The sequence below is a fragment of the Sturnira hondurensis genome, unplaced genomic scaffold, assembly GCF_014824575.4.
Source record: "Sturnira hondurensis isolate 20B ecotype Veracruz unplaced genomic scaffold, ASM1482457v3 Scaffold0017436, whole genome shotgun sequence".
NCBI classification, from domain to species: domain Eukaryota; kingdom Metazoa; phylum Chordata; class Mammalia; order Chiroptera; family Phyllostomidae; genus Sturnira; species Sturnira hondurensis.
Window position 1 is genome coordinate 12772377 of NW_028090067.1, and position 18522 is coordinate 12790898.

Here is an 18522-nt window from a genome sequence, read left to right on the forward strand (position 1 = left end):
GTCCACTGACGCTGCCTTCTTTCCCTTTTCTGTTCTAGACCCTCACTTCCTCAACAATAAAGAAATGTCTGATGTCACCTTTCTGGTAGAAGGAAGACCATTTTATGCTCACAAAGTACTATTATTTACAGCCTCTCCAAGGTATGTTCCGTCAGTGTGGACAGCAGGTGAATTATGAGAGGGGCTATTGCTATGACTATACTTTGAAGTTCAATTTTGCTGGCGTCTCCACCAGACTGGCAGATACGCTTCACAAAATCAAGGAATCAGGAGCACAGGGCATTTGTGCACTGTGTTCATAGCAACATTATTTGCAGCAGCCAGAAGGTAGGAGCGGCCCAGGTGTCCGTCCATGGGCGCATGGACAGACACAGTGTGGTGTATGCTTATGTGACTCAGCCTGGAAAAGGAAGGCGATTCCGGCACATGCTACACCACGAATGAACCTTGGGGACACCGGGCAAAGCGAAATAAGCCAGTCACGAGAAAACAAATACTGGATGATTCGGTCTACGTGCGGTTCTAGACTAGTCAGATTCAGAGAGACAGAAAGCAGAGCAGTGGTCACCAGGGGCTGGGAGGAGGGGGAAGGACGAGTTAGTGTTGGAGGGCATGGAGGGCACACGGTACCTTCCAGAGGCTGGCTGCACAACAGGGTGAATGTACTTAACATTATTGCACACTTACAGACGGTGAAGATGGTAAATTTTTATGTTACGTGTTCTTCACATGCATTAAAAGGAAAACAGGGTGGCCACCACTGTAAACGGCAGCACCTCTGTGTGGCTTAGGCACCGGGAACCCTAGGCAGGCAGAGCTCGTGTGGGGCAGAACACAGCAGAGCGTGGGAGAGGTTTTCGCCCCCTCAGCCAGGTGCCTCGGGCAATGCGTGCACAACCTGAAACCTCCCACGCAGCAGCCTTGAAAGGCCTGTTCTCCAAACGCCAGGGAACTCTGGCATAAGCCACTGAAATACTCAGGTCCTGAGTCTTACTTTTCCCTGACCATGGGGTGCGCAGCCGAGTAACCCCCTCCTGCCGGCCCCGCCACAGCCTCCCTCCTTCTCTCACTTTGAGATGAGCTGGGGCTGACCACGTGGAACCTCACCATCCAAGGACCCAAACAGGGTCGGGGAAGCTGGGCGGAGGAGAGAGTGGTGCCCACGTGAGGAGGAGGCAGGCCTCCAGGGCAAGCGGGGAGTGAGGGATCCACTTCCAGCCAGGACGTCTGCTCGGGACTGTGTCTGACCAGCCAGCACTCCCCGGGTCCTGACAGCATCCTGGCATCCACAGCGCACCCCACCCCAAACCAGATACAAACCCTCCATGTCTGCTTTGCCACCACAAGAAGAATAGGCCGTCCCTTGCCTACTTCTCAGTCATGACACTGTAGAAGAGCGGATCAATACTGTGCCGATGGTAATTTCTTAGTTTCGACAACGGTGCCTGGGTGTCCACGCAGGGTGTCAACGTGAGGGGGAACTGGGTGAAGGGCGAACAGGAATTCTGGACTGTCTTTACAACTCTTCTCTAGATCTCTAAGTTCTTCAAAACTAACCGTTTAATTAAAAGAAGTGAGCTTATTCCTAAATATAGGGAGTGGGAGTGTGTTCCGATGAGAGGGTCCCCACCCTCAAGGAGCGTACAGTTTAGTCGGGGGCAGGAAAGTGCGTGGGAACCCCAGACAGAAGGTCAGCCAGAGGGAGGCCCCCAGGGAGTCATCAGGTCTGGAGCAAATGCCCACGACGCATCCGACAGGCACTGGCTCCGAGGATGCAGCGGGAGCAGAAAGGGCAGGAGTCCCTGCCCTCCTGGAGCAGCGGCCGTGAGGGAGGGGCCGGACCGGGTGGGAGGGCCCCACGGACAGCAGAGGACCATGGAGCCTGAGCTCAGAAGACTCCCTGAGGGGGCGGCCTTTGTGGTGGGCCCTGCAAGACAGACGGGGTTTTCCAAGGCATCCATTCTTTCCTAATCACCTGTTTGAGAAGTAACACTGTTCTTTAAAGTTGGGCTTTGACTTTAAATTGGATTATGGTATCATTCAGGGAGGGAGAGGGTTAGATCAAGAAATCTGTGTATCCCTGACTGGTGTGGCTCAGTGGGTTGAGTGCTGGCCTGTGAACCAAAAGGTCACCGGTTCAATTCCCAGTCAGAGCACATGCGTGGGTTGTGAGCCAGGTGCCCAGGTGGGGGATGTGTGAGAGGCAACCGATCGATGTATCTCTTCTTGTGCAAGAGGCGACTGATCCGAGTATCTCTTGCACATCAATGTTTTTCTCCCTCTGTTCTCCCTCCCCCTCTCTAAAATAAATAAACAAAAATCTTTTTGTAAGCAATTTGTGGAGATGCCATTGTTGTGTTTCAGAGTTAGGAGATCAAAGAGCGAGTTTCTTGCCCATGGAAAGTGTGTTTGAGAGCCTTCTCTTTTTGTGTCCTCGTGCAGGTTCAAAGCGCTCCTGTCCAGCAAACCAACAAATGACGGCAACTGCATTGAGATCGGCTACGTGAAGTACCCCATCTTTCAGGTGAGCCCTGCTGTGGCCTGGAGCACCATGGCAACAGGGGCGCAAGACCCAGATGGTTCCCTCCGGTCCTTGGCCTGGGACTCAGCCCCTGCAACGAATCATCCGTCTCCTGCTCCCCGACCCCACCTCATGCTGCCCTGACCACTTAATATCCGTTCATCCCTACACTGCTACTTGAGCCCCTACGACGTGCCTGCCACTGTGCTGGGACCTGGGGACACAGGGTAAAGGGCAGTCCTTCCCTGGGGACTCCCAGTCCAGACGGGGTAACTCTGAGTAATTTCTTATTTATAGTGTAATGTGGGGCGTGTGACAGGGAGCGGGGAGCCCCCGTGCTGTGGGAAACTGCACTCAGACCAGGGAAACTGGGGTGGCTTCCTGGCTGGGGTGTCAGCGGAAATATTGAAGGCTGGGGAGTGAGCCGTAGCAAGGCTTCGGGCTTCAGAAAGGCGCCAGGGGAGGCAGGGACGGGTAATGTCTCAGGTCGGTAGTTGAGCCCAGTGTGAACAGGAGCCAGTGGACTTCAGGGAATCCGATGTCCAATTCATAGTATAAATCCAGTTTTAACATTGATCGGAACCGAACGTACATAGAAAAGGTGCCATTGTCAGAGGTCGGATGCCGTTACTTTGTCTCTTTCCCATTGAGGGAAGTCGACACCATTAGCGATGGGTCCTGGTTTCTGTGGCATCCCCTCAGGGGCACTGCAGCCCTCTCCCCTTTCCTGCCCCTCCTTCACGCCTGAATCATACAGACGTTCTTACAGCTCACAGAACCCCTCACCCACGCCTGCATCGACTTTGCAGCCCTGTTTCTAGAGCTCCGAGGCTCATCGGGTCATGAAACCTGTGGGCGGCTCCCTGCCACACGGGGGAGCCTGGGGTCCCTCCATGCTTTCCTCCCACCAGCCAGGGTCAGTAAGCCAGCGTGGGGGTCCTGGGGACGATATGTACCACCTTCTCTGAACAGAGCTTTGTTTCCTCCCGTTCATCCACTTCTGGAAGGACAGACCTGGAAAGAGTAACCAAGTGGGTAAGACTCAAGCCAGCCCTCCGAGACTCACATTCTAAGACAGGTGATGAGACTCAGAGACAAGCAGGAGGCCAGGCTGGCTGTGACCTGGGTCATAGGGTGGGGGGTCCCTATCTGGACACTGCAGGACAGAGCCACATTCCAGGACTTGAGGGCTATATTCCTGTTCACACAGGCTCCTCCCCCTGTTTGTCCCTCGTGTGACCCATCCTCTCTGAGCTTCGGTTTCCTCATCAAGTGAATGAGAGAGAGGGTTCCAGGGGCAGGAACAGCATAAACATGAACAAAGGTGCAGAGCGGGAAGACCTGTGGTGTGTTTGAGGGAAAGTGACGATCAGTCCATCGGCTGGGTCTTCCAGGTCTGTCGGAGGCTAAAAAGACACATTGGCACTGCGCAGTATGAGCCCAGGGGAGAGGAGGCAGGCCCGATGCTTGTTCTTCCCTCCACCGTTGATCCTGGTCCCCCAGATCCTGCCGTTCAGAGGGGCTGCCAGGGAGACAGCAAGCCCTCACACCAGCTACATTTCCACCATTAGAGATATGCTCCTTTGACTATATTAAAACTTCAAAATAAGGAATTCTCCCCAAATAATCATAAGCAAGGCACTCTCTTCCCTGAGCCCCCTCGCCCCCATTTTTAACGAGTTAATCATCACCCCCCCTCTGGTGAGGGGTCTTGTGGAGATTAGCGAGCAGGACGACATGAGGAAATGTTCAGCTTGGCATCTGGTTCATCGTAGCAGTTATCAAGTGGGTGGCTGTTTCCCGAGGCATAACCGGTAAACCACCTCCCTGCCAAGCATCGGTCCCTGAGGAATGGGCTACTTTGCACTAAGCATTGGGAAACAGGGGGAAGAGGGGCCAAGGCCAGGCCCAGCCTGGGGAGCCGTCCCACTGCGGTGAGGGGTAGCAGAGAGGACGAAGCTGGAGCCCCATGGTGGGACTGGGGAGTGGGCACACCCCCATACATATGACAGCCCGTGTCTCCTTTTCCCAGCCCCTCACCATAGTTTATACTGAGAGCAAAGTGGCCATGGCCCTTTCTGGAACGGCGGCAGCTATTGGATTTAAACGTTCCCATGAAACTGTGGCTTTGATTTAGGGTTAGGGATGGGGAGAGGGGTGAAGAAGCCGTCATGCAGCCCCAGCTGTTGTTGAGGGACTGGCCTCTGCTTGCACGTGGTTGTCTGGATTATTCTCGCCAGTTTTAGAGAGAAGACCACAGAGAACATAAATGATGCGTGCTCCTGGTCTTAGTACTGGTTAGTGACAGAGCCTGGATTTCAACCAGCCTGTCTGGTGCCAAAGCCTGGGCACCTGGTTCTGGAATTCTCTTCCTAAATGGCAACAATTCTAAGCACAGCTCCCATTTCTTGAGTGCTTTTTGTGTGTGAGGCTTCAAGCTGGTGGTTTTCCACCTGGGCTGCGTGTTAGACTCACCTGGGGAGCTTCGAAATGCCCAGTGGCCAGGCCACGAATCAGACCAGTTAGACCAGAGTCTGAGCTGGGGCCCAGGCGTCAGCATTTTGAAGCCTGCCCTCCTCCCATCCTCCCAGGGTGCAGCCAAGAGGGACCACCAGTGCTCTGAGTTACAGTGGTTCCCAAACTTAAAGAGGCTTCAAAATACCCAGTGGACATCCCGGTGGGATGGGGGAGGCTTATTAAAACACAGAAAACCCACTAAAGTGCAGATTCCTGGCCCTACCCCCAGAATTCCTGGTTCTATAAGCCTGGGCTGTGGCCTGGAGATGCTGATGCTGCTGGTCCAGGGACCACACTGAGAACCACTGCTATCCATCACCTCATTCAGCTCTTCCAGCTGCCCCTCCAGGTAGCATTCCCACCTTACAGATGGGGCGGGGCCTCAGGTGAAGGGACTGGCCTAAGCTCCCACTGCTCATCACTATGGAGCTGAGGTCCCAGGCCTGGCTGACCCCCAGGCCGAGGTCTTCACTGCCTCCCTGCTGTGGGGACCTGGGCCTTCCCCAAAAGTCAGCCATTAGAGTTTGGAGCCTGAGCTACATGCTGGAAAATGGCATGTCCCCGGCTCTCTCAGTATTTGAGAAGGGAGCATGCACTTTTACCATTAGGCCTGGGACTAACGGGGGAGGTCCCTGGAAGAAGGACTTGCTTGCAGTAGGCACTCAACAAATTCAGCAGATTCACTGAGTAAGCCGCCGTCGTGGGAAAGCACAGTCCGAGGAACCGAGGCCTGTAATTGTCTCAGACCAGGAAGGCGTCCTGGCCACCAGGGGCTCCGACTCCTGCAAGGGGCAGGGACCAGGCCCCGGGGACTTTTCCCCCGTGCCCACCTTCTTCCCCAGAAAAGCAGAAAAGCCTCATTTGTGGCTTGAAATAGGCCAAGTCGGGCGGAATCCAACCCAGAAGGAGGCTCCCAGGGGGCTCTTCACTTCACTTCCACGCTGACAGGAGAATTTTAGTTAATGAGGCTGTTTCAAATGCCCTCCCTCCGAGACTGCTTAACATCACATGCGGGCGAGAGCCAGACGCGGCTGAGGCTGCTGCACCTGGGTGCGGCGCCTCCGCGAGGCTGCGCTCGCCATTCCTATCCCTGCTTCATGCAGGTTGACAGCTGCCAAGAAAAACAACTCCATAACCAGGTCGTTCAGGCTAATGGCGGCTCGTTGCACCCCCTTGCAGAAAAGGCTTGTGCTGGCAGAGTCTGAGGTGGTACAGGGCAGCCCCATTTAAATGCTGTTCGCCCCAGGGGTTTCCACTAAGGAACAGCATTTCAAGTGCCCGGTCCAACCTCCAGTGAATGAGATATCAGGACCCAGAAGTACTTTGTAAATGGCTCTCGGGGCTGTTGTCTTTGGTTTGGCTTTTATTAAAGAAAGGTTCCAGGAGAAGAAGTTGATTTTAATACTGCTTTAAGATGACTGTGTCTGTGTCACTGATGCTTTGTTTGCTGTGTCCTTCCTTCCAGCTGGTCATGCAGTATCTCTACTATGGTGGCCCAGAGTCCCTTCTCATTAAAAACAATGAGGTAATGGAGGTAAGGAATCCACTCGTGTCATTGGGGGCGGGGCAGGGGGACACCTCCACAAACCCAGGTCACAGCACATGTCAGTGGCAGGTCTGGGGGACCCACGTTGGGTTTGTGTTTGGATGCGGGCTTTGGGGCCCTCCCGACTCCTTAGACCACCCCTCCCCCCCAAACAGGAGGCTTCTCATCACACCCTGGAAGGCTGGGATGCTCCATGCACTAACCCAACCCCAAACAGGAGGCTTCACACCCTGGAAGGCTGGGATGCTCCATGCACTAACCCAACAGCCCTGTCTGTGACACTTAGTTTTAACTGGCTCTGGGGCGTGGGGTAGAGGAAACTGACTGCAGAGGCTGAGTCTCCCAGCACAGCTGCGGCTCAGCAGCAGCATCGGGAACCACCCTGCATGGCTTCTCCTGCCTTGTCATCTGTAAGAGAAGTATATCATCTGGAAACCTCCCTCGGCTCACAGCACTGTCCCTGACCACATGCCAAGAGCCGTCACAAAGCTCACCTGGCTTCACTGCACTTGGCTGGCCCTCACTCCACAGCCCCTTGGCTGGCTGTTCCCTGGCTCCCATCTGCCCTTGATAGTTCAGCCTGTGCCAGGGAACCTGTCTGTCCCTGCTTTTTTCTGTCCAAGGCCAAGGTTTTGCCTGCTCCTGCCAAGACATGGAACCCTTGTTGGTTTTCCTGCTCCAAGCTAGGAGCTTTGATCCAAAAGCCAAAATCACTCTAATCCTGAGCAAAGACACAGGACCCCCCTCCCTGACTTGGGTGTCTGAAGTCTAGGGTGCCCGGCTGATTGGAGATGTCAGACACAATCACGAGGAGACCTCACACAGTGGTCAAAGCATGGGCTCCGGGACAGACCAGGTTTAAATCCAGGCTCTGCCTCTTCTGAGCTGTGTGATCTGGGACAAGTGATTTAACTTCTCAGAGACTCAGTTTCCTCACCTGTAAAATGGGGGTCATAATATCTATCTCATTGGGTTTTCAGGATTTTAAGAGTTCTCGTCTATCAGGTGCTTAGAATAGTGCCTGGCACACAGTGGGTTCCATAGGGGCTGTGCACTCACTGTGTGGCCTTGCTTATCCTTTTCTTACTCAGTGAAAGCTCCCGAGGTCACTCCCCATTCTGCCCCCTGAAAGTTAATGCCCTTGTTTTTCTGAACCACCCCTCTGGTACCTCTCCTCCACCTCCACACCAGGCCGCCTGCCGTCTGAGGACACAGGCTCTTTCGTAAACATTTTCAGAATTCTTTTTAAGTCAAAATAATGAAGGTACATTTAGATCATGTAAATAATACAGAAGGCGTTTGTCTAAAAAAAGGCAGTTCACTCAGCCACACACACCACCCCGCCCCGTCCTCCCCCAAAAGTCAGTCCCTTGGAACTTCTGTTTTAGCTCTTTCTCCCCTCCCCCAAGCCTGTTGCTCTCTCAGTACGTTCTGTTGAGCATCTCCCAGCCACGGGCCTGCCGTGCTCAGGGCCGGGATGCCACAGTGCCGCAGACGGACAGAGCTCCCTGCCCTCCCAGACTCCGGGGAGGGCAACAGGCATGACATCATGTCTGCTGTGAGAAGGGCTGTGAGGAAGAGAAAGACAGGGTCAGGGGCCAGGTGGTGATGGAGAGAGGCACCCCGAGACGAGGCGGTCTGGCAGGCTTCTCTTGAGGAGGCAACATTTGAGCGGAGAACTAAATGAACAGAGGAAGCCGGCCGCACCCGTGTCCAGCTTGCTGAATAATATTGTAACGCAGCAGCTGCAAGCCGGGCAGCTGCATTTGTGTTTGTGATGTCGCGAAAGCCCCCCTCCGCCCGAAGGACCAGCAGATGTGGGCCCTTTACCACTCAGCTGTGGGGGGGTGAGGGGGTGCGGATGGCGGTGGGTGGGGCAGGAGGGACTGCGCCCCCCCTCCAGACACAGGGGCCTTGAGAGGGCTGGGACATGCAGATACAAACCCTGTTCCTCCTTCCTGTCGCTCCCGGCCAGGCAGCCACCTGCTCTCTGAGGTCATGGAGGGGCCATGTCCAGAGTCACCCCACAAAGACCATTCATCAAAGCTGGACAGAACGATTCTAGGCATTTTGCTTGACCTTCAGCTGTAATAGATATAAAGTAGATTCTCTTCCGCCCTGCTCCCCCCCCCCCCAGTCCATCACTGTGTCTCTTTCCTCTAGGGCTACCTCACTGCTTTAGAATGACCCCCCGACACTGTTTCCGGTCCCTTCACCTCAGGACACCACTATGGAACACGTGGATTTTTATTACCCCTGTTCCTTTCCTCCCAACCTCTAATGGGCTCTTTTTTTTATGGTTCTTAGCTTGTGTCTGCAGCTAAATTTTTCCAGCTGGAGGCTCTGCAGCGACACTGTGAGATTATCTGTGCGAAAGGCATCAACACGGACAACTGCGTGGATATTTACAACCACGCCAAGGTAACCAACCGCTGGGCAGCCCGACCTTACACTGCACAGGCGCGTGGGCGAGGGGCCTCCTCCACAGAGCGAGACAGGCAGAGCGCCAACACCGGGCGTGCTGACCCACCGACACCCCGCCCGAGATCTACTTCCTGCTCCCTTCATCCCCCCTCCAGAATACAGTGAGAGCAGGAAGCCACTCTGTGCTTCCAAAGTGCATGGGAACCGCATCGCGGACTCATTCAGCCCCGCCCTGCCCCAGTGGCCCCTGCTCCTTGCGTTTCTAAGAAGCCCCCAGGGCCAGCCTGTGCTGCTGGCCGGAGCTACACCTGGAGTAGCAAGGTGCTGGGACAGGCTGTCAAAGTGTGGGCTCCAACCCAGCACCGTCAGCACCATCAGGACCATCAGGGGACTCGTTAGAAATGTAGCTTCTAGGGCTGCACCCCAGACCTGCAGAATCCAGCTCTGGCGAGAGGCCCATCTGTGGCTTCGAGGGTCTGCCGGCCCATGCCCGAGAGCGACACCTGCTTTTCTCAAGCTGCGGTTGCCAGCATGGCTACCCCGCAGACTCACATGGACACTCACCCAGCCTCCCTGTGCCTGAGACCTAGCCCAGATAGATTAAGTCAGCCTTTGGGGGTGGAGCCCAGGAAAGGTGTTTTTCCGAGCGCCCTGGGTGATTCTCCGATGTGGGCGAGGTTGAGAATGGGGTCAGGACTGAAGAGAGCCACGGACAGAGGGGTCGGACACTACGACTCAGAATCACTGGGGAGAGTTTCAGTCTGTTTAGCACTGCCCCCTCCCGTGGCCACAGTGGGGTCCTGCAGCGGGGCCCCGGAATCTGTGTTTTTCACAAACCCCCAGGGTGACTTCAGCACTAAGGCCAGTCCGTGCCCCAGCTTTCGGAACCACTGGTCTTCGTCCAGCTCATTTCACAGGTGGGAACCTGGGGACTGAGAGGCATAATGAGTCCTAATGAGTCCAGGTGCCGCTTCATTTTGCTTCATGTGCTCACCCGGATGGTGGGGGTGGGGAGGCAGGGGAGATTAGAATTTCCTAGGAAGAAACAATGAAATACGATCAGGAATTCAATGAAAACAAAATGTGTTGTGTGACTGGAGCTCAGTACCCTTGCCCCTGACCTGCACAACTCTTCACAGTGACGGCCGATGTGAGTGATTTTCTCATTGCTCATCGCACCAAACCAGGTTGCGTTTGAGGTGTCGTTCTCTGTCTGAAGCCAACACTCAGCAGCCCCTTTGAACGTGCAGGCGCCCATGCGTGCGAACAGCCTGGTTGCACCATCGCTGTCCGTCCTCCCCACAGCCCCGTAAAGGGAACGCTGCCGTAGTGCCGTGTCAGAATAAGGATGTAGGCAGGGAGAGGCGAGGTAACTTACCGAAGGCCACACAGCGATTACTGAGGTTTTTACTGTGGCAAAACATGTCACCCAAAACTTGCGTTTTAACCGTTTCTAAGCGTGCCATTCTGGTGCAGCCAGCACCCGTCCGCAGAGCTCTTCATCCCCCGAGCTGCAACTCCATCCCCATGAAACGCTCACCCCCTGTTTTCCTCTCCACCCAGCCGCTGGAAACTGCCACTTTACTTTCCGTCTCCATCAGTCGGACGGCTCTGGGTCCCTTGTATAGGTGGAATCACACAGTACTTGTCCTTTCATGAGGGTTTATTCTGCTCAGCCCAGTGTCCTCAAGGTTCATCCATGTGCCCGAGTCTCCTTCCTTCCGAAGGCTGGCTAATAATACTCTATTATACACAGACCGCATCGTGTTTATCCATTCGCTTGTCGTGGGTGTTTGGGCTGTTTCCACCTCTCGGCTGCTGTGAATGACGCTGAATGCTGTGAGCTTGGGTGGGCCAATCTGTGTTCAGAGTCCTGTTTTCCGTTCTTCAGGTTTCGTACCCAGGAGTATAAGCCTAGATTTGTGTCATTTCAAAGCACAGGTTCTTAACTTTGTGTTTCCTGTCTGGCCTAGAAAGTGTTTGAAATATTTGCAAGAATCCTCAATAGTCCAAGAAGATTTTCTGATTAGTCACCAGTAGATCAAACAGTCCAGCCGGGCTACTTACTTTGTACACATGTGTGCAGGTGCACATGCAGTACCCATCGGGTGTTTTGGTAAAGTGACAGTTTTACCAAATTCTGGTTTCTCGGGACACAGCATCCAGAAGGGCTCTCTCCACCCAGGAATATAGTCTGAACAGTCCCTGGTCTTCCGCCCACTCCCTCCCCCCAGCCATGGACACTCAAATTGCCCTGTGCACCTCACGTCACCCCGGTGGCAAGGCCTGCATCCCACAAACCCGTTTTAACCTCTTCAGGCTCTGGGGCAGACATCTGCTCTAGCCGTCTCATTATTTAATATTGCAGCCCAGTGCAACGGGAGCCCCGGCTGGGGGCACCTTTGTGCCACAGGCTAAGAACACCCTGACAGTGAACTGTCCCTTCCGTCGGCATGCCTTTGCAGCCGGAGTGCTGCCTTTTACAGACGCTGGCCTCGGCCTCCCAGGCCGAGGAGTGTTTCCAGCACAGACGTCCATCCTTCCTGATGAGGGCATGGAGCGCCGGGCAGCGCCAGCACCCTGCCCTTCCTCCTCTGCTCCGCTTCCCCCGGGCTGCGGACACCGCAGCACCCCCTGCCCTCACATGCCACGCGGGTTCTGTTACTGACAGATGGTGCTGCCAACTGAGGCTGATGCAGTAAAAGAGACCAAAAGGAAACCCTTGGTTTGGAACCCCAGTCGTGTAAATGCTGACAACTGTATTCCAAGTGTCCGCAAGGCCGGGGCAACATCACCTCTGTTCTGTGTCTGACTTGGGCAGCTGTGGGATTGCACATGGATGAGAAGCCCGCCCCACAAATGCGCGGCATGGCCGTCCTTTTTAACCAGCGAAGCCATCCCAAACTGCTCAGTGACCAAAAAGAGGCTCTGGAGCGTTTGATGGCCCATTCAGGGCATCTTTCAATGTGAGAAAAAGAGCAGGAGGTCATCAAATTGAATCTCAGTGGAGGCACTGAGCTCCCCAGTGCACTGTGATGCAAAGAACATGGCTTAGGAGCATGAGGACTTCATCCCCTAGTATGTATTGAGCAGCCACCATCACCAGGAACTGTATGCACCAGAATACCAAGTTAGTAAGACGTGGTCTCTGCCCTTGAAAAAATGAGTCCAAGACAGGGGACAGCAAACCATCTCTGTAAAGGGCCACATCAGTATTTTCACGCAGGCCACGCAACTCACCTCTGCCACTGTAGTACAAAAGCAGCCACAGATGATATGTAAATAGATGGGTGTGGCTGTGTTCCAATAAAACTTTATTTACAAAAACAGGTACTGGGCCAAGCCCACAGGCCTATAGTTTGTCAACCATTGATTGGTCTAGGAGATGAGAGTTTCAGTTCCGGTTCTGTTAGTAATTAGCTGTGTGGACACAGACAAGTGTCTGATTTCCAGTCACCATTCTTTCAGAGGCCGCAGAATTACCTGGTGCGCCCACCTGCCAAATGCACCCTGAGTGCAGTTCCCTCTAGTTTCCCCTCATTTTGTAGCTTGGGAAACAGAGGCCCAGAGGGGCAATTTGACTTGCCCAAGGCTGCACATGTTTTTTGTGTGTTTACTCAAGCACTTTGGAAGAATTTCCGTGTATGTGGTAACACTGGTTGATAACCTTACACATTTCAAGTGTACCACATTATAATTTGATGTCTGTACGACTGGCATGCTCAGTACCAGTACTCTAGCTTCCATTCAGCACCATCCGGTAGCCCCTTACCCATTTCACCTCCCACTGCTGACCATGCGTCTGTGGGTGCATTTCGTGTTTTGGTCGGTTCATTTGTCTCTTTTTTGTTTTGTGTTCCACCTATGAGTAAAACTGTATGTTTTGTTTTCCTTTTCTGTCTGACTTATTTCATTTAGCGTAAGAAAACCTTAAGGCTTATCGATGTCACTGCAAAGGGCAATGGTTCTTTTTTCATGGCTGAGTTGTATTCCACTATTGCATTTTGTGTGTGTGTGTGTGTGTGTAATTGCTGATTCCTTCTTTGTCTTTATTTTATATTATATATATCACATTTTATGTATACTTTATATATCTGTATATATTATATGTGATGTATTTAGTATTTATATAATACATGATATAAATCTATTTGTATTCTATGTCACACCTTCTGTATCCATTCATCTGCTGATAGATGTAAGTATCTCTCTTGGTTCCCATGTCTTGGCTGTGGTTAGTAATGCTGCAGTGACGATAGAGGTGCATGTATCTTTTCAAATTAGTGTTTTTATATTTTTCGGACGCATACCTAGAAGTGGAATAGCTGGATCATAAGGTACTTCTGTGCTTCATTTCACAAGGCACCTCCCTGCTGTTCCGCATGGCGGCCGCACCAATTTACAGTCCCGCCCACAAGGGCTCCCTCTTCTCCACGTTCTCTTTTTGCTGATAGCCATTCTCACAGGTAGGAGGTGACACCTCACTGTGGTTCTCATTTGTGCTTCTCTAATGATCAGTAATGTTGAATGCCTTTTTCATGGGCTTGTTGGCCGTTTATATGTCTTCCTTGGAAAGATATCGATTCAGATCCTCTGTCTATTTTTTTAATCAGATTGTTTTGTTGTTACGAAGTTGGTTGCACGTGGCTTCTATGTAGACGGATGGACTGTTGGCTTGGGGAATTAGCCCATGATGTCAGTGAGTTCAAGGGTACAAGCCAGTTAGCTGAGCTAGGTTCTATAGACGGAGTCAGCTCTCCTTACCACAGTCTGGCCTCGTTGTACACGTGGGTCCCTGGAGATAAGTTATTGAGAATGAGAGTAATTCATTTACTCTCATGTATTCCATTTACTCTCAATGTGAATGTGTAGTTTATGTTTATCGTGACAACTAACACCGAGTGCTGATTACAATCAGTGTTCCAAACACTCCCATGTATTATCTCACTTAATCTCAACAACAGCTGATTAGGTATTATTATCATCCCCGTTTTGTGGACAGGAATACCAAGGCTCAGAGAGATTACATCACTCTCCCAACAGTAGATGGCTGGTGAGTGGCAAAGTCTGCAATAAGAACTCAGGCAGATGCCAGAGTCCCCTCCCTTAGCTCCTTTCCTGACCTGCCTCCTGAGCCTGATGGAGGACACAGTCCTCCAGGAATCACATTCCACTGAATCCCCCAACAGGTCCGTGTTGCAGGTGTCATAATTCCCATTTTGAAAAGGAGGGACCTAAAGTCAGAGTCCAAGTGACCCAGCCCTGGGCACATATTCAGAAAGGTGGGACAGCCCCGCCTGGAATCCAGGTCTTCCAGCCCCTTCCACCATAACCCTGTTGGCACTGACTCATCGTTAGCTCAGCGTTCTACACCTAACAACCTAATGTGCGTCTCTGGTCGAAAGGACCGAATCCTAGAGCTTTCGGAAGGGTGATTCAGCATCTAAATAAAGCAGCAGGGTGTCATCTCGAGGAGCACTTAACAGCCAACTTCTGAGCCTCCGGTTCATTATAACAGAGAGACCTACAAACTCTGAAAACTAGAGAGAAGGGCGGCCTGACCTGTGTGTCTCAGTGGGTTGGGTGTCCTCCTACAAAGTGAAAGTTTGCCAGTTCGATGCTCAGGGCATGTGCCTAGGTTGCGGGTTCGATCCCTGGTCTGGGCATGAATGAGAGGCAACTGATTGATGTTTCTCTCTCATGTCCATGCTTCTCCCCCTCAATACTAGAGAGAACAGCTAAAGACAGCTGGCCGACCCATGTATCCACATTTGCTTCTGCTCTCAAACATGAATTCCTGTACCAAGCATGCTCATGAAGTTAAATTCCTACCCTCCGATTAATGGCATCTGGCTGCAGGCAGAGCATCCTAACGGACTAAGCCCAACCTTAAGGACTTGAATTATCAGGGTTCAGTTCCTGGTTCTTCCCTTGACATGTTGTGTGCATTTTTGTAAGTTACTCTGTTATCACCGTTTCCTCATCTGTACATTGGAGGCGGTAATAGTACCTGCCTCCAGGAAATTTGAGATGCATGGGAAATGCCTGACACATCATAAGCTCTCGGTAAATCCTTGCTGTTAGTTTCAGTACTCTGAGGGTTAACCATTCATTCACACATTCACAAGTACTTACTAAGGGTCTACTGCCTGCCAAGCCCTCTGCTTGGGCTTGCAATGGTGAGCCGGTGAGCCGGGTGGGCAGAGTCCCTCCGTATGGGTTTAGTCTGTCAGGAGCCGCATCTGTCGATCTGTTTCCCAACCTCAGCACTATTAATGGTTCAGTCTGCATACTTCTTCTCTGTGGGGCTGCTCCGGGCATCATGGGGTGTTTAGCAGCACTCCTGACTTCTACCCATTAGTGACAGCCAAAAATATCTCCAGGTGTTTCCCATTGTCTATTTGGAAGCAAAATCCCCCCTGCCCTCAAGACACTGGGTGAGCTGGTAGCACTCCTTCATAGGATCGGTGTGAGAATTAAATGAGTTAACACTTTAAAGACCTTAGAACTGTGTCTGCAGCTCCATCCATGTGCCAGTGATCTATAGTGTTACAAAGTGACACAAGCCCCGGTGATGAAAACAGCAAGTGCTTATTTCCCACATGAGCCGATGGGAAGGCTGAAAGTTCTCCTGGTCTCAGCAGGCCTTGCCTCTGAGGTCAGCTGGCTGGTCAGTCACGGCTGGCTGTGCTGATCCCGCTGGACACTGTCACTGTCAGAGTCTTCAGCTGGGGCAGCTGGGTTGACTCCGCTCAGTCTCACGTAGTCACTCACCCTCCACACAGGCAGAGGCGGGGTTCTGAGAGGGAGCTGGGATGTACACGTGGCCACCCGAATCTAGCTCGAGACCGGTGACTCTTGCTTCTACCATGTTCTGTTGTCCCGAGCAGGTCCCGAGACCAGGCAGTGGGGGGAGACTCCAGCCCTTTGACAGGACGGGCTACAAAGTCGTGTCCCAAGAATGCGAATATGGGAAAGGGCGGAGGGTCAGGGCCACTTTTACAGCCGATCTGCCAGAACAGGTGCCCCCCCTTATTACACGTGGAAGCCAGCAGGTGCGCCTCAGAAACATGACCATCTCCTGCTTCTTCTCCACTCTCCACAGTTTCTTGGAGTCACAGAGCTCTCAGCATACTGTGAAGGCTACTTTCTCAAAAACATGATGGTCCTCATTGAAAACGAAGCATTTAAGCAGCTCCTGTATGACAAAAACGGCGAAGGAACAGGCCAGGACGTGCTCCAGGACTTACAGAGGACGTTGGCCATCAGGATTCAGTCGATCCACTTGTCATCTTCCAAAGGCTCCATTGTATGAAATGCTCAGGGCAGGGAGTGCTCCTGGGGACGTTCCAGGTCTCCTGCTACACGGGCTTCACACAAACATACCAATTTCACCTGGCGTCTGTTTTAGGCTGGGCCACGGAGCTGCCTCTACTGCCTCGGCTTCCATGGGATAGGCAAATCCAGCTGCCATGAATTCCTGTTGAAAATCGAAGGACATTCCACTGGTCTGCAGATCAGAGCGCAGCTGGGTCCCAAGCTTGAAGGTCAACATGGGGCAGCCAAACGAACCCCATCCGAAAGCACCCCTGGGTAGCTGAGCATCTATTGCCGGGACCACTGTCGAAAGGATGGGTTGGGAACTAGAGGTTATTTGGGTCCCAGGCTGACAGCTGGAAAAGCTAACTGCAGAGGGTTGTGTTACTCTTTCAGAACCTTCGTAGCTGCAGTTCATCAAGAGTCACCCAGGATCGCATTACCAATAACGAAGAAATAATTTGACCAATTTTTAGGGGTGGGGGACTTTTTAAAATGTTCATAAGAAGAAACAACAAAAACAGGGCAGCCTTGTAGTTTAAAATCTATTTCTAAACGCATAACAGTTCATTTTCAACTGAATCGTGTTTAGGGATCTGTGTTTTGAGATTTTTTTTTTCTTAAAAAAACAAAAACCAAAAAAGACAGTAAGGCACAGGTCCACCCTGTAGAAACCTGCATCCAACAAAATATCGCTGATACTCTAGACAAAGTGAGATCATAATCTTGCCTTAGTGATCACGGTTACCCAAGAAATGCACTGCCAATTCTCACTCTAACTCAGTAGCTGGAAACGACCTGCATGCTCATTGTGGTTTCGGGGTGGCATTAAAACAGCCCCACATAACCTATCATGCATTTGCATGGGCCTGAACCTGTGAAATGTTAGGTTTGTGCTTCATTTTTGCCAAGGTAAAAAAAAAATGCACCATCACTTCTTGCCGCCAGTCCACTCGATGAAACGACCATATCCATTTCTTTTCCTGATTATGAATGAGCCTGGGATGCTTTTGCGGAAATGTGTTCCTAGATGATGCTAAATGGGGGCGAGGGTGGGGGGTACGTCAGAGAATTTACTAGTAATCCTGGAGTTTTCTCTGTATTCTCAGAAGATGTTCATAGTTTGTTACTAGCCAGAGAATATGACTATGCTAGATTATTTTTCAAGATGAAGCCTGTATGATAGGATGGATTCTTTCTGTATTCGGAGAGTGTACAGTATAGGGTTATCTATAGTGAAAGTTTATAACGACAGGGTCCCATTTGCTCTGCCATATATACTATAAGCAAAAGAGATTGGTGACGTGGCACAATGCTCCAAATAATTTTTGAGTTGCTGCCTTTTTTCTTGTCCTTTAATTTGAGACATAGATACATGCAATGAAAACTAGGAGAATGACTTGTACCCTTTGGGATGGCAAAGTTGCGTTGATAAACCTATTTCCTAGCATGCCTTCGGAAAGCTGTGCACACACCCTAAATCTCCAAGGAGCTGCCGTTCAGAGGACCGATGCTGTGCTCTGTTTCGTGGGTGTGGCCCGTGGAGAACCTGGGCCCCATCTGCCTTCAGTCCCAGCTCTCCGGTGATGCTGATACACAAGGCCTCTCTTCCACTTGGTCATTCACGAACCTCCTCGGGCCCTACCATCAAATGAGAAAGGAAGAGGACTGCAGAGGCGTCCAAGTGACAGACACACAGCACGTGCGTGACTCGTCACTGTCTCCGGCCTCCTCCATGTCCTCAGAGTTGCTCCGTGGATGTTCCCTTAACTGAGACTGACTTCCCTGTGACTGTCCAGCGTCAGTTCAGGGCCTCTGGGCACTGGCTTGTACAGTGGCAACGCCTGGTGGGCTCCTGTTATAGCTTGGTGTGCTTTCTCTGTCATTAAATGATTTTCCCCAAACCGCACATCCCTTGTATAGACAAGTGAGCTCTTTTTAATTCATTTGGTTTAAGCATAATTGGTTTATACTCTTATATTGATTATATTAGTTTCAGGTGTACAACCTGGTGATTCGATGTTTTTATACCTTACAGTGCAATCGCCCCACTGATTCTAGTAATCATCTGTCACCGTGTAACTTATCACAGTGTTATTGACGATATTTCCCTTCTCCTCCTTCGCCCAACCCTGAGTCCTCCCTTCTGGTCTCCGTTTCTGTGAGTCTGTTTTCTTTTGTTTGTTCATTTTGTTTG

General features: G+C 51.8%; 1 protein-coding gene across 4 annotated transcripts in view; it reads left to right on the plus strand.

Moving 5' to 3' along the window:
- Window positions 1-18234, plus strand: part of ABTB3 (ankyrin repeat and BTB domain containing 3) — a 262591-nt gene extending 244357 nt beyond the window's left edge. For all 4 annotated transcript variants that reach the window (XM_037068141.1, XM_037068140.1, XM_037068139.1 and 1 more), the window contains 5 exons: window positions 39-141; window positions 2443-2524; window positions 6504-6572; window positions 8892-9005; window positions 16114-18234. In XM_037068141.1, the coding sequence (XP_036924036.1) occupies window positions 39-141; window positions 2443-2524; window positions 6504-6572; window positions 8892-9005; window positions 16114-16323 (578 nt within the window). In that variant the 3' untranslated portion in view covers window positions 16324-18234. The remainder of the gene's footprint in view (window positions 1-38; window positions 142-2442; window positions 2525-6503; window positions 6573-8891; window positions 9006-16113) is intronic.
- The last annotated feature ends 288 nt before the right edge of the window (window positions 18235-18522 follow it).